The 14,730-nt window shown below is 36.0% G+C and overlaps 1 protein-coding gene across 2 annotated transcripts in view; it reads right to left on the bottom strand.

The window, feature by feature from the left end:
* Positions 1-465: 465 nt before the first annotated feature.
* Positions 466-14,730, bottom strand: part of LOC110033144 (biotin carboxylase 1, chloroplastic) — a 62,639-nt gene continuing 48,374 nt past the window's right edge. For both annotated transcript variants that reach the window (XM_020737033.1, XM_020737042.1), the window contains exon 17: positions 466-756. In XM_020737033.1, coding sequence (XP_020592692.1) covers positions 703-756 — 54 coding nt within the window. In that variant the 3' untranslated portion in view covers positions 466-702. The remainder of the gene's footprint in view (positions 757-14,730) is intronic.

Below are 14,730 nucleotides of genomic sequence, written 5' to 3'. Positions count from 1 at the left end.
AATATCTGGTGGATTTAAGGCAATGGAAACAACGGATGCATCCTGAAATAGAGTTCACTTCAGAGTTTTACCAGTAAATATATATGTTTAGGCGGTGTTTGGTAACATCCTATTTATTGAATTTAGTCATTGATTAACTTAAATCTAGCCAAACACCACAAAAATAAAAATTAAATCCACACTCCGTTAGATTCAATTTTCTCGTGTTCCGCCTTTTCTCCGTGGGTTCCATCACTTAACGACGTAAAGCTAGATTTAGTAAAGCAAAGTTGCAACCAAATACAGATTTATTTCGCCATCGATAGCGAACAAAATCGCCGCAGTGTGTATTTGATAAAACTGAATTTATTGGATTTGATATACCCTATTTAACGTAAATCAAAGTTGCAACCAAACACCGCATTAGACTGGCATAACAATCATAATATCCAAATTTATAAAGTTATCGATGTTCTACAAGTCAAATTTTTTTCTAAATGTTGAATTACTCCATGAAGATGAGTATAAGTTAATTGCATTCATAACAATGAAAATGCATGTTGGGAGAATTTTTATTAAAAAAAATACAAGAAAAAAAAAGGAAACAAAAGTAAACTGGCTAAAGGTTATCCTCATGTCAAAAAATGTTTCTTATCATAATAATCAATAGTAAGGTTTGAATAAGATTAAAAAATACGTGGGGGTGCAATTCGTGAGATCCGATTAGTTCACACCAACAATCTCCTTCCTTGGGTTAGCTAGCACCATCTTCTGAGGCTGCATCCACAAAAGACAGAATAAGAACAGAAACAGGCTAAAATACTATGCTTATGTAGGTAAATAAAATGTTTATATATATATATATATATATATATATATATATATATGTGAGAATGTGAACAAAACTTGCATATATTCTAGTCGAGAGCATCGCGTCAAATATTAATTTTTATATTAGGCTAAAAAACTATGTATATATATGTATATAAAATATTTATATATATATATATATATATATATATATATATATATATGTGAGAATGTGAACAAAACTTGCATATATTCTAGTCGAGAGCATCGCGTCAAATATTAATTTTTATATTGTGCATTTTTTTATTTTATTATTTAGCTGTTAGTTCTAATTTGAGGGCATGACAGCAATGATGGTTGAGAAAAAAAAATTATTGGCAAAAAAGGAATATATTTTTCATAAGGATGCCAAGGAGGCAACAATAGAGATGATAGCCCGGCAGCTACTGAAGAGGAAACGAAGGCTGGCAACATGACTCAAGTACTTGCATGTGGCAAAAGGATGGTATAGGCTAATGCTGGATGTGGGGAAAAAGAGAAAATAAGGGAGCCATTTTCTAGTTTGTTATGACTTTATGGATCAATTTAAGGCAATCAATCTCTTTGTCCCAAGATTCACCCGCGGAAATCCAAAAACTTAAATCCATAAAGTTTAGTGACTTTATGGTCTCCATAAACTCATAGATGAGGATAAAATAACTATTACAAATTTGGAGAAATGATATAACTAGATGGTAAAAAAAATAAGCGATTGGCGACTTGGGATAGATTTCTCAATGCTCTACCAACTCATTTTAGTTCCCATTGAAATCTCATGACATGTATGGTGAATTATTAAAGGTAGAATAAAATGACATCTGGGTAATAATTAATTATAATTGGACTCTCCAATTACATAATAACACTCAATGAGTGATTTATAGAAACTTGCTTTGAATTTAGATTGAAAAAAAAAATTTGAAGATCAACTTCGACATCTTAAGACATTGGATCAACTTATTGAACAATTGAGGCTAAAATCAATGGCTGTAAGCCTACTAGAAGAGAACATACAAACAATAGTTTTGTCCTCCCAAAATCATTTGAAGCTCTATTGACACCAATGAGACTAATAAGCTCAAAATGATAGCACCTTGTTTGTCCATAGCCATGATTGACAATAAATTTAAATGAAATAAGTTTCAAAGTAAAGATTTAGTCTTGGTAAAAATGCACCTTATAATCAAATGCATGTGCACCAAAAAATATATCCAAGCCACAAAGAATGATCTTTGAGCCCTATGGAGTGTGGAATATGTTAGAGCAATTATGTACAAGTTCAACTTGCCAAAACATCCAACCTATTTTTCATGTATCATAACTCATGCCAAATACGTCTAGGATTTCTCGCTGCACCAATTCATCTTCAAGGAACCTCTTGGGAGATTCACCAATCAGTTAAGCCAATGGCTAAACACAGGCCCTACAAAATCTCAACGGGAGGGTGTCTCGAAGTCCAACACATCATCGAATAAGAACTCCCGATCGAAAAAATTAACATGGAACACTAAAAAAGAATTGAGCACAGAATTTCCAAGGTTCAATCTTAAAAACAATGTCATTGTTTTAATGGTAAGGGGAATTGATAGAAATCTTTGCCAAAAATAAAAATAAAAAAAAGGTAACAAATGATGGATGTCAAGGAGAGAATGAAAGCCATCAACATGGTTCAACGACTACCAGAAAATAAATCAGTAGTATCAGCTACTCTTGGGTGTGAGTTCAAAGGGGAACGAAGTTCCTTTTAAATTTCTTATGAGTTGTCAAGGGGTTGCCATACGTAGCCTTGTGAGTTGCTACTGATGTGTTAAAAGATAAAAGTAAGGTATAAAGGTAGCCTTGTGGTTTTGTTGGAATTCTCGGCTTCCCCAAAGCAAACAAAAAAAAAAAGCTCAACTTTAGTTTACTTTATTTGATTAGCATAGTTTCAACGTTGATTTGATTTGGATTCAATCCAACAAAAGATTTAGAAGGCCACCTAGTTGCAAAGAATATCAAAACAGCGGACTACATTATATCTATATGGCTATTAAAGTATTGGGAGATTAGTTGATGTGTATTGGTGGTGGTTTTTTATATCAGTTCCATAAAAATTAATATAGGAAGTAAAGAGCAAGTGGAGATGCAATTATTTATAGTTGTATTATTGTATTTTGGCTAGCTAGTTAATGGCAATGGAAGTTAGGTGATTTTCTATCTCATAAACTATGGGAATTACATGGAATTGAGGTTTATGTGAACTGCCTTCTATGGGTTTATATTTAGCATACTATGCTTGCCTTGTTATAATTTTACTTGCAGTTTTGGGTTATTCAACTATCATAGGAATTTAAATTAAAGAAGGGAATGCCTTTTTATCCCTTTGAATTAATTATAATTTAAATTGAGATTGATCCTATTGTCAATCTGATCTATTAACCTACTCCTATTATGCATGACATTTCTAATTAAAGAGTCATGCAGTGTCGAGCACATATTGGACACGGACGGCTTCGACATGTGTTAGACACAACATAAAAGTGTTCGATTTAAATAATATTAAAAAAATCAACCATACAAAAGACATGCGTGTCGGACACGAGCCCTAAATTAATGAATTAAAAAACTTTTCAAAAAAAAAATTTAAGATTGAAATTAAAAGAAATATATTTTTATGTCAAATTTAAGGAAGATTTACATTCCACTAATTTTTTATGTATTTACGTATCTAATATCTAAATTTCAAGTTTCACATATATCCCACCTTATGAAAGGAGGATTTCACTTTTAAAACTTAAAATCGAGATATATTAGATATGATATGAAAGATTTGGATGGTATAAATATAAAAATAAAAAATGAGATGTTAGATATGTAAATACATAAAAATCGGTGCCGAAGAAGCCAGTGATCCATTTATTTCTTTTAATGAATAATTGATTAAATGACTAAAATATTGATGCAATATAAAATAATATATGCTTGCTTTTCATATGTCGTGAACTATATAATTATTTATGAGTATATTAAGCGTCGTTTGGGATCATTTTTATTTTTATATTTTATTTGTGTTATAATTTAAATTAAAACAAGCTTGATTGAGGTAATTATTTTTTAAAACACTCAAAATATCTTAAATTATTTTGAATATTTTTAAAAATAATTTGATTTATTTTTAAACAAATTATTTTTAAAAATAAAATATAATATATAAAAATTATTTCAACTAAAACAGAAAACAAAAGTATTGTCACAGAAAACAAAAGTATTGTCAAATAGGCTCTTAATTTTAAAAGGTTAATAATACTAAATTTCTCATTTTCGCATATATATATATCAATAAATTTATTATAATTCTATGTCTGACGTGTGTTTGTCTTAAATTTTTAATAATAGACGTATCTCGTGTTTGTGTCATGTTTATATCCCTTTGTCTGTAATCGCACAACATAGACATACGGTAATCTTATCTTCATAACTTTTTGAACTAATTATAATTTAAATTATGATTGATCCTATAAGCTTTTGGATAGATAAAACTATTATATTTGTAAAAAAAGGCTCTAATTTTAATTCGATTAGCTATTTATACTCATAGACTTTGATGTGGTAAGTCACATATGGACATTGCTAATGTTACCTTGAGTAGATTTCAGACATGATTTAGAAGTTACTCGTTTTGAGAGGTTTGATACATATGCTTTTCAAGACTACTTGGAGAATGATCATTTGAAAGCAATAAAACCTGAGGTAAAATCTAAGTTTATATGAGAATCTAATACTCTCATGAATTGAAAAAGTCTTCAAAATTTTTTAAGTTGAACAAGTATTTGAAAAAAAAAAGAATGTAGGCAAAGGGTAACATATATGTCTTAGCTGATATTGGATTAAATAAGATGGCAACTAAGGTTGTGATTTGGCCTGATCAAGCCAATCAAGTGCTATTTGATTTTAAATACATTTCTCTTGATGAACTTCCTGATGAATTACTATCACTTAATGATATACAACATACCATTGATTTAGTTGATGGATCATCATTGTCACATTTACCTAATTATAAATGAATCTATTAGAGCATATCGAATTAACAGAAGTAGATAAGTTACTTAATAAACAAATATTAGAAAAAAAAGCCATTATGTTCTACCCACTTTTCTTGCACCTAAGAAGGACATATAATAAAGAAATTAATAAAATCATTATCAAATAAAGATTTATTATTCCTTTTTAAATGAAGTTGGATATAATGAAGGGAAGTATGATATTATTTTTAATTTATTATGAGTGGATATCATCAAGCTCGAATGAGGAAAGATCATGAGTGAAATTATCCTTCAACATTAAATAATGATTATACTAATAGTTAGTGATGCCTTCGGAGTTAACAGATGAGCCTAGTATTTTCATATAGATAATAAAGTATGTCTTGTGAAACTGTATCAGAATTTTTTTTTATTATATATTTTTTTATGATATTTAACTTATGGCAAGGCATGAGATGATCATTTAGTGCATCTCTAAAAAGTACTTTAAATTTATAAGCTAAAATATAATATGCGAATCTAAGGAAATATGATTTTGATAGGATCCGAGATGATTTTTTTATATAGAAATTAAAGCAAGACAAATTTCTTTCTTCAATAACACAAATAACATTACATCTAGAGAATAAACACCTACAATTCAAGAGATAGGTGATCTCTCCCAAATCCTACAATTCGAGAGCTAGGAAATCTCTCCAAAACCCTAATCCTAAAATACAAGACTCAAATCTCATGCATAACCCTAACTCTAAACATATTAGCCCTATTTATGCTAACAACAATACTAATAAAAGACTAAATTTCTCCTAGACTAATAAAAGATAAAATTGCCCTTAGGTAGGATCTGAGACCATTTTTCCACACAAAAATTAAGGCAGAAAAAATTTCTTTCTTCAACAACACAGCATATAAAGGATTACGAGGTAGACAATCTCTCAAAATCCTATAATTTGAGAGGTAAAATATCTCTCCAAAACCCTAAACCTAAGATATAAGACTCAATCTCATGCATAACCCTGACCTTAAACATATTAGCCTTATTTATACTAACAACAACAATAATAATAAAAGACAATTTCCCTTAGGCTAATAAAAGACAAAATTGCTCTTAGGCTACGATATAACAATTAGGAATTGAGTGTATCGAACAGTGCAGTGTTGCAGCTAATGCGTTAAGCATCCCACCAGGGGAGTAAGTTCACAAGAATGAAACCAAAACAAATCAGTGGGGCCCGCACAAGCGGAGAAACATGTGGTTTTGTTTGATGCAAAGTGAAGAACCTTATTAGGGTTTGACATGTCGTGAATCCTCTTGAAAGAGGGGTGCATTCAGGGATGCAGAAACAGATGAAGCATGGCTTTCGTCATCTCATGTCATAAGGCGTTGGGTAAAGTCCCGCAAGGAGCACAGCCCTCGAGTTTATTTGCCATCATTGTGTTTGAAACCCTGAACAGACTATCAGTGATAAGTAGGAGGAAGTTGAGGATAACATTAAGTCATCATGCCCCTTATACCTTGGGCGACACACGTGCTACAATGATTGGGACAAAAAGTCGTGATCCTACGAGGGTGAGCTAACTCCAAAATCTATCCTTAGTTCGAATTGCAGGCATCAACTTCCCTGTATAAATGACGAATCGCTAGTAATCGCCAGCCAACCATACAACAATGAATTCATTCTCGGGCATTATACACACCGCCCGTCGCACTATAGGAGTTGGTCATGCCCGAAATTGTTACCTTAACCACAAGGAGGGGAATGCCAAAAGACAGAGCTAATGGCTGAAGTGAAGTCATAACCAAGTAGTTGTACTGGAAGGTGCTGTTGGATCACCTTCTTTTTAAAAAGAGACGATGCTTATGCTTGATGGGTACATCGGTTTAACACTACTTGACACCCAAAAAGAAGCAAGCTACATCTGAGCTAAGCTTGGATATGGAAGTCTTCTTTCATTTTTCAACAGTGAAGTAAGACCAAGCCTATGAGCTTATTATCCCAGGTCGTAACAAACAAATAAGATCTCTTTTGTACATCCCCATGTCACTTGTGTGGCAACATGGCGACATACTAAAGCACAAATAGGGATGAGGTTTCTCTCGTTTTTGGCATAGTAGGGCTCCCCAGGAAGGTAAACATTATGGGTTATTAACTCAATGATAAAGCGCACCCCTGATCCTCATCAAACTTCTAACTGCTAAAGAATACGGAGTTCTCTCCATCAGCGCTTGCTCTACTTCAGAGTTAGGAGATAGCTCCTTAGATAGTTTGAAGTGAATATCTAAAGGAGTGATAACTGGTTTCGCCTTACTCATGTTGAACCTCTGTAGGGTATTAGCAACATACTATGTCTAAGACAACTTCAGTGTTTTGACACTCCTCCTCCTCCTGATTCTTATCCCGAGGATTTTCTTAGTTGGACCTAAATGCTTCGTCTTGAACTCATTTGATAACTGTTTCTTCTAGTCCCTGATTTTCTTCATATATGCTCCTGCAATCAGCATGTCATCCACATAAGAAAATAAAATAAAATATAATAGTTGTTGATGTGTGGTCAGTTTAACACTTCATGTATCTATTGTCTAATATAAACCTGTCAAACCTCTTGTACCACTGTCACGGGGTCTGCTTCAAGCCATAGATGCTCTTCTTCAATCTATAGACCAAACATTTTGTCTGGAACCTTATAATCATGTGGTTGCACAATGTACAGTTCCTCCTAGATCTTCCACTGCTATCAGGCTCAGCACAACCCTGACAACAGTCATCTTCACCACTGGGGTGAAGATCTCTGTGTAATTCTCGTTCATTCTGTAGGAAACCCTTCACAACAAGTCTTGTCTTGTAGTACTTACTACCATTTGACTCCTCTTTCAGCCTGTAGACTCGCTTATTGTGCAGTACTCCTATGTCCTTTGGTAGTATCGTCAAATATCAAGTCTGATTTGACTCCAAAGATTATATTTCTTCATCCATGACGAGCTCTGACTCTCTTGAATCTTCAACTTGAGTGACTTCCTCAAAGCACTATGATTCGTCACTAGCAGTTAATAACAAATTGTGTAAATAATGGAATACCTTTGTATGGGTTGCTTCGCTCTGATGGATCTTCTGACTTCTGTAGCAGGTGACTGAGGAACTTCTAGTTCTCCTTCTGATTGAGCACTACTTCTTTCTCCATCTTCCTGATCACCGGTATCTTCCATCTCCACATATCTAGATTTTTTAGAAATAGCTAACAGAATGTTCCGAGTTCTGACCTTGTCCATGTACATCTCCATTTTGTTAAATGTGACATCCCATCTTCTGATGAATTTCTAATTCTGACAATCCCAAGTTTTGTACTCAAACTCATCTGATACATATCCAATCAAGGTGCACTTAACAAATTTTGAGTTGAGTTTGCTCCTGAACACTGCATCAACGTGCGCGTATACAGAACACACAAATACTCTTAAATGAGTAAACGTACACTTTTGTCACTCTAGGCATCTTCAAATAAGTCTTCCACCAAAGATACTGATGGATTACGGTTTATCTAATAAATTGTTGTGTTTACTGCTTCTGCCCAAAATTATTTTGGCAAGTCTGCATGCAGTCTCACGCTCCGTGATTGTTATGTTCATACGATCAGCCACACCATTATGTGGTGTCCTTAGAACAGTGAACTCATGTCTAACCCCTCTATATCACAAAAATTTTTGAAATTCTAATCACGGTACTCATCCCCATTATCTGATCTGAGACACTTCAGCTTCAAGTCCCTCATTTTCTACCATAGCCTTCTATTTCTTAAGGACTTCTAAAATATCAGATTTTTCTTTAAAAAATAAGCTCATATCTCGTGTGATCATCAATGAACATGACAAAATAGCGAGAACCTCAATGGACTGAACTGGAATAGGACTTCATACGTTAGTATGCACTAACTCCAGTTTCTTTGATTTCACCACTAACCCGCCCTTGGAGAAAGAAACTTTCATCTGCTTGTCATAAACAAAGTCTTCAGAGAAATCCAGATCAACTGATTTCAAACCTTAAAACTTATTCTTTGAAAGTAGGGGCTTCATACATTTCTCGCACATATGGTCAAACCTACGGTGCCACAGACTTGCATCCATCCTGGTTCCAACCACATCAATGAAATCAATCATTTCATTGATCGGATAAAGGGTGTCTTCAATGTTGCCCCGAGTCATCACTAATGCCTCATTGGTCACCTTCCACGAATCATCTGTGAAAATAGTCACAAGTACTGATTTTCCTAACTGGCTCACAGAGATAAGATTTCTCTTTAAACTCGAAGCATGCCTAACATCAGTAAGCTTCCAAACTGCTTCATTTGACAACTTGATACCAACATCATCCTTTACAACTATAGTACATACCTTGTTATCTCCCAAATAAACCTTCTCTAGATCACTTTGAGTGTAGTTTTTAAATACTTTTTTATTGGGGTAAGCATGAAAAGAGGCGTCTGAATCCACTATCCAGGTTTCAGTGTTGACAAGGGAAAACACCAGGGAATCATTTTGAATTTTACCTGTGGAGATATTAGTAGAGAAACTACTTTCCTCTTTTCAACCACCAGCTTTCCTTGGAACTTTGCAGTCCTTTTTGAAATGCACCTTCTTATCGTATTTCCAGCATTCTCCTCTGTTTGACTTGGGTTTTCCTTTCTTGGACTTGGATCTGTCTCTGTCTGTATTACTGCCCAGATTTCTTCTTATGTTATCAACATTCAACACTGAACCTGAAGATTACCATTCGCTACTTTTCTGCGACTTCTTCATTCAGCATCAAGCCTACAATATCATCGAAGTTTAACTTCGAAGTCCTTGAAGAATTACTCACTATTGTTACCAAATCATCTCGATTTTCAAGCAATGAAGAGAGTATCACCATTGCTCTAACTTCATCAAATTTGATCCCTATATAACACAACTGATTCATCCCAGTGTTAAAATTATTGAGATGCTCCGTCACTGAACTATCTTCCACCAACTTCATATTGAATAATTTTTTCATCAAAAAAACCTTATTGGAAGCAGAAGTTTTTTCATACATCCTGATCAATGTCACCATTAGATCCACTGTAGTTTTCGCATTCAGAATATTAAATGCAACAGATGAGGAAAGTGTTAACCTGATCAAACCTAGTATCGTTCGATCCAACACTTCTCATTCCTCCATAGGCATAGACTCAAGCTTCTTTGTGATTCATTATAGTGGCAAGTACAACCACCTGCATCTTCCAAAAAACAAAGTTCGTACCATTGAACTTCACCACTTTGAACCTTGCTTCTTCAGTCATTACTCCCACTCGAATTAAACCTCTCTTTGATACAAATTGTTAGGAAAAAACTACTGCAAAAGAGTCTCCTTTTAATTTCGTTGCAGAAAAATAACATGAGACTCGAGAAAACTAGAACGAAAATTGAAACAAAAGCACAATTAAAGCAACCAAAAAAGCACATGAGAATTTATGTGGAAAAACACGATAACGAGAAAATACTACGGAGCCACACCACCAGAAATTGTTACAATGAAATTCAAAAAGTTTTACAAATGACTCACACAAGTTTTTTCTTGACATATAAAGAAAACTTATAGGCTTCTCTCCACAATCTTCTTTCTCCAATCCGACGCAAAAAATCACGCTGCATCATCAAAATCTGCCTCTTCAACACTCTTCGCCTTCACCAGAATGCTCGTCTAAAAAATCAAAAAGAAGGAAACAGCAAGCTCACCGATCCACACTCAAAATTGGCTTAAAAAACTAATTTTTCATGTAGTAACCTCTCCGGGAGCTTAGGTGCCCAAACTTGGCGCCTAAGTGTCAAGTACTCTGTATCGACGCCCCATAATGGGAGCCTAGGCGGCAATAGACCAATGCCTATGCACCGAACTGTTGAGAATAAGAGCAATGCCCACTCTATAGCGGGTGCATATGCGCTCAAAGCCGGTGCCTATGTGTCAACTCCTCTATTAGAGCAGCACCCAAGTGGGCGCTTAAGCGCTGACAACCTGGCGCATATGCGTTGGGTGCCTTACGCTTAGCTCCACAGTCCAACATTCTACACTTTTTCCATCTCTTCATTGTGACTCCAAAATCAATTCTCTATTAGATACTTTCACACCGCCAATATCTAAAGGCTATTCTAGATTATAAGTATGTATTTAGTGCTCGTGATGAATTTTTAGTGATATCTTACTCACTTGCGAAACATATCAATCTATGATGATTCAAGAGTTACTCTTTAGGAGCACAAAGTACATTCAAATTTGCTTGAGTATCAAACACTAAATTTCTCAGACTAAAATTTGTCCACATAAGACAGATTTAATTGAAATCTTTGCATTTATTCTTGTTAAAAGTATCACATCAAATATTAATTTCTACAAAGTTTATTTATTTTAATTTTCATTAGTTGTTAATTTTATTCATTATTTCTATTCTAAGGGCATGATAGTGATGATAACCGAGAAAATTTGTACCTTACTTCTAGTTATAGCTTAGTTTAGTTGTTTGGCATAATTTTAGTCTCGATTTAAGTTAGGCTACTTCCTGCGGGGGGGAAGAGGCTAAGCGAGCCACATCATATCTTTACTATTTAGAGTATTGGGAGACTAGTTGTTACACTTTGGTGGCGATTTTTTTGGACTTGTATCGTGAAATTTAATAGAGACAAAGGAGAGTTGCCTGGAGACTTTTTTTATCGAATATATCTAATCAAATCATGGATATTTTTTTAATCAAACTATTTATAGTTGTTTATAATATAGTCTTGTTATCCAGTGCATTATTTTATCTATTGAGAAACAATTATTAGGTAATTTTATAATCTGGAAACTACCTAGAAAATCAAAATAAGTGAGGCAAGCCTAACTATCTCGGTACTATGTAGTGAATATACCAGCATTTGCAAAGGTGTTCAATAAGTTACTCATCTAGATCCGCATACTCTGTCTAAGAAAAAAAATAAGAATAATTTAACTCCATTCACATATGGTTAACGTGATTAATTAATGGGAGATTTACATACGTACCACTCAACTCCTGTTTATTTACTTATCTAACAACTAACTTCAATTTTTTCATGAATACCACCTTAAATATGCATGAAAAGGTGTTTTTAACTTTTAAAAATTAAAATGATAGTATTTTTGGTGTAATATGAAATATCTGTGTGGGATAAATGTAATAAATAAAGTTTATGATATAGGAGGAAACCCAAATCATAATAGAAAACAATAATATCAATGCTGGATTTCAAAGATTACAACAAGACTCTTTAAAACAGGAAATAAAAGACCAATAAATGCAAAAGACCCCTAGGGTGAGGGCGAGAGGTGCTGGCGCCGGCAGAACAGCAAGTGCGGTGACTGGCGGGTGGGTACTTGCGGCAGCAATAGGGGTAGATAGCAGGATTGGGCTGACGGGTTTGGGAATTCCAGCAAGTACAGGGGCTGTGGAGAGGCTGGAATTACTGGCTCTGTAGTTGGTAGGGAGGTTATGGGGTTGGCTGGGTAGAGTGAGATTGGTTACGGGAATGGCTTGGGTAGGGGAGAGGGTAGGGGAGTTACAGCAGCATGGAGTGAATCTGGTAAGGATTTACGGCAGTGGGGAGGGGCCTGGGAAGGAATTACGGCAGTGGTGAGGGGATCTGGAAGAAGTTACGGCAGTGATGGCTTGCAGGTGGGTGTTGCGCTTGCAAGCAGGGAGCTGGGGCAATGGTTAGCGGCACAGCAGGATCAGGCAGGTGGAACGGGTTGCTGGCGAGAAAAATCCTGGGCAGCAGGATCTGGGAAGGGCGGCAGCAGCTATATAGGACTGCAGGGAGATGGGCAGCGAGAAGGTTGTTGGGAGGGGGAGCGGCAGCGGGGAAGAAGGGATAAGGAGAAGATAATCAACATCGGGATAGGGATACAACCAGAGCACCATCCTTTCCGTCAGATACAATTCTCGAGGAGAAACTACACACCGGGGACTGTCCTCACAAATTTCAAATCAGAAATAACATAAGCTGCAGCCCTAAGACCTCCAACACATATAAATAAAACTGGGATGAGCGGGAAATGAAAATAAGAAGGTGGGATATTTCACGCCTAATGAAAAGAGGGGAAGAGGGGCCGGTTCAGCCCCTTCTCTCAACTAAACCGGTTGGGGTCAAACCAATTTAGTTTTTGGAGGAAAACCCCCGTGTCATTCTCCTGGAACTGGGGGAGCTTCGACTTCATTCGTCGAAGCTTTTCACTCCTCGTGGCATGTCATCGAATCCTCCAGTACGTCAGACAAGTAGACGTGGTCGTTCCAAAGCACAATTTGATAGAAGAGATACCTGTCCACCTTTGGCACAACCTGAGCTGGAATTATAGCTCAACGAGTATCCCCACAAATCAGAGATATCGTGCCATCCCAGTTGTAACCTGTTTCTTCCTTTCCTCGAACTCGGCTGGGTGCAACTGATAAGCTAGTATGTGAGGAGAAATCCAAGTTGGGTTGAACTTTGTGACAGGCTACGCTACTCTCATCAGCTCCTCCTCAGGAGAGACCGGGACCTGGATCCCATTGTAGAATTTTCATCCTCATCAAGCTCTTGGGTCAATTACAAAGTTGGAGTTCGTCTCTCCTGTCTGGACATCTGATGATGAGTACCATGCGGAACAGGAAGTAGCCTCTGAAGAACTCCATGTGAAATTCCATACATGGCACAAAATGACTCCTCTTCAGACATGTTGGACCTCGCCCCTAGGAATAACTCAAGAAGAGGTCTAACCATATGAAAAAATTGTATTTCTTGTATCTGTGATAGCCATGTATCTGATGTCGGCTCCTCAAGCTTGTAATCCTTTTGGACCGCCAATGCTAGTCCTGTTGTAGCTCCTCTCAACTCTTAAGAAACGGTATCTTGAGTTATCATAGTTTCATACTCTGCTTGAACGCCCATTAAATCGATGTCACTACATTCCAAAACAGATACTATTACCTCAGTTGGAACTCTACCTTGGGATCTACTGGAATTGGTGGCGTCCCTTCCTCGCTGGCTGCAAGTGGAGAATCCTCCTGGAAGTCTTCAACTTCTCCCGTATCAACTATGTCACTGCCCAATTTTTCAACAAAATCAACCTTAATGAAAAAGATCTCTCCCTTCGTGGTGCATATTGATTCTACATACCCAAATTTGTGACACTTACAACACTTCTTGGTTGTGACAAATTTAAATATGTTGTCTGATCTCACTTGTTCTCTACTCTGAATCAGTTTGTCCTCTGACGGGGTTGTCTTCGGTGTTCCTATGAGTGCACTCTAGCTATAAGTTCCCGAGGTTGACCCTTCCTGTAAGATGTGGGAATTGCTCGGTGGTGTGGTCACTCCACTTTTGAACATAGAGTCTGAAGTTTTTGTCTGTAGTAAGCTGGAAGGAACTGGCACTGTCTCTACCGCTTCATCTTCATATCCTCTTATTCCCTCTGTTGAGAAAATTAGGGCGAAGAAAAACAGTAACGACACAAATCCTGAAGAACACAAAGATTTAACGAGGCTCGGCAAAGATGCCTACGTCCCGGAGCAGAGCGGCGACTTTTCACTATTCAGAAAAAGTACAGAATATAGAATTCAGGGATAATTCCTAGGGTTACATACAAGTCTAATTTATAACCCTAGAAAACACATAAAAAGGAAAACTTGCGTACAATATGTAATTACCAAATTACCCTGTATCACATTGTTGACCTCATTTTTGTGAGGTCTTTTCTTCTCCTCCTTAGAGCCTAGATTCTAGCTCTAGAAATTCTTATGGACTATCTTAGAAAACTAGAATTGGGACTCACCTTTCTAGAAATTCCAGTCAATTCCTATTTTCCTTTGATGTCTA

This window comes from Phalaenopsis equestris, unplaced genomic scaffold (assembly GCF_001263595.1).
Source record: "Phalaenopsis equestris unplaced genomic scaffold, ASM126359v1 Scaffold000002, whole genome shotgun sequence".
In the NCBI taxonomy this organism is placed as follows: domain Eukaryota; kingdom Viridiplantae; phylum Streptophyta; class Magnoliopsida; order Asparagales; family Orchidaceae; genus Phalaenopsis; species Phalaenopsis equestris.
This window is presented reverse-complemented; position numbering and strand designations above follow the sequence as displayed.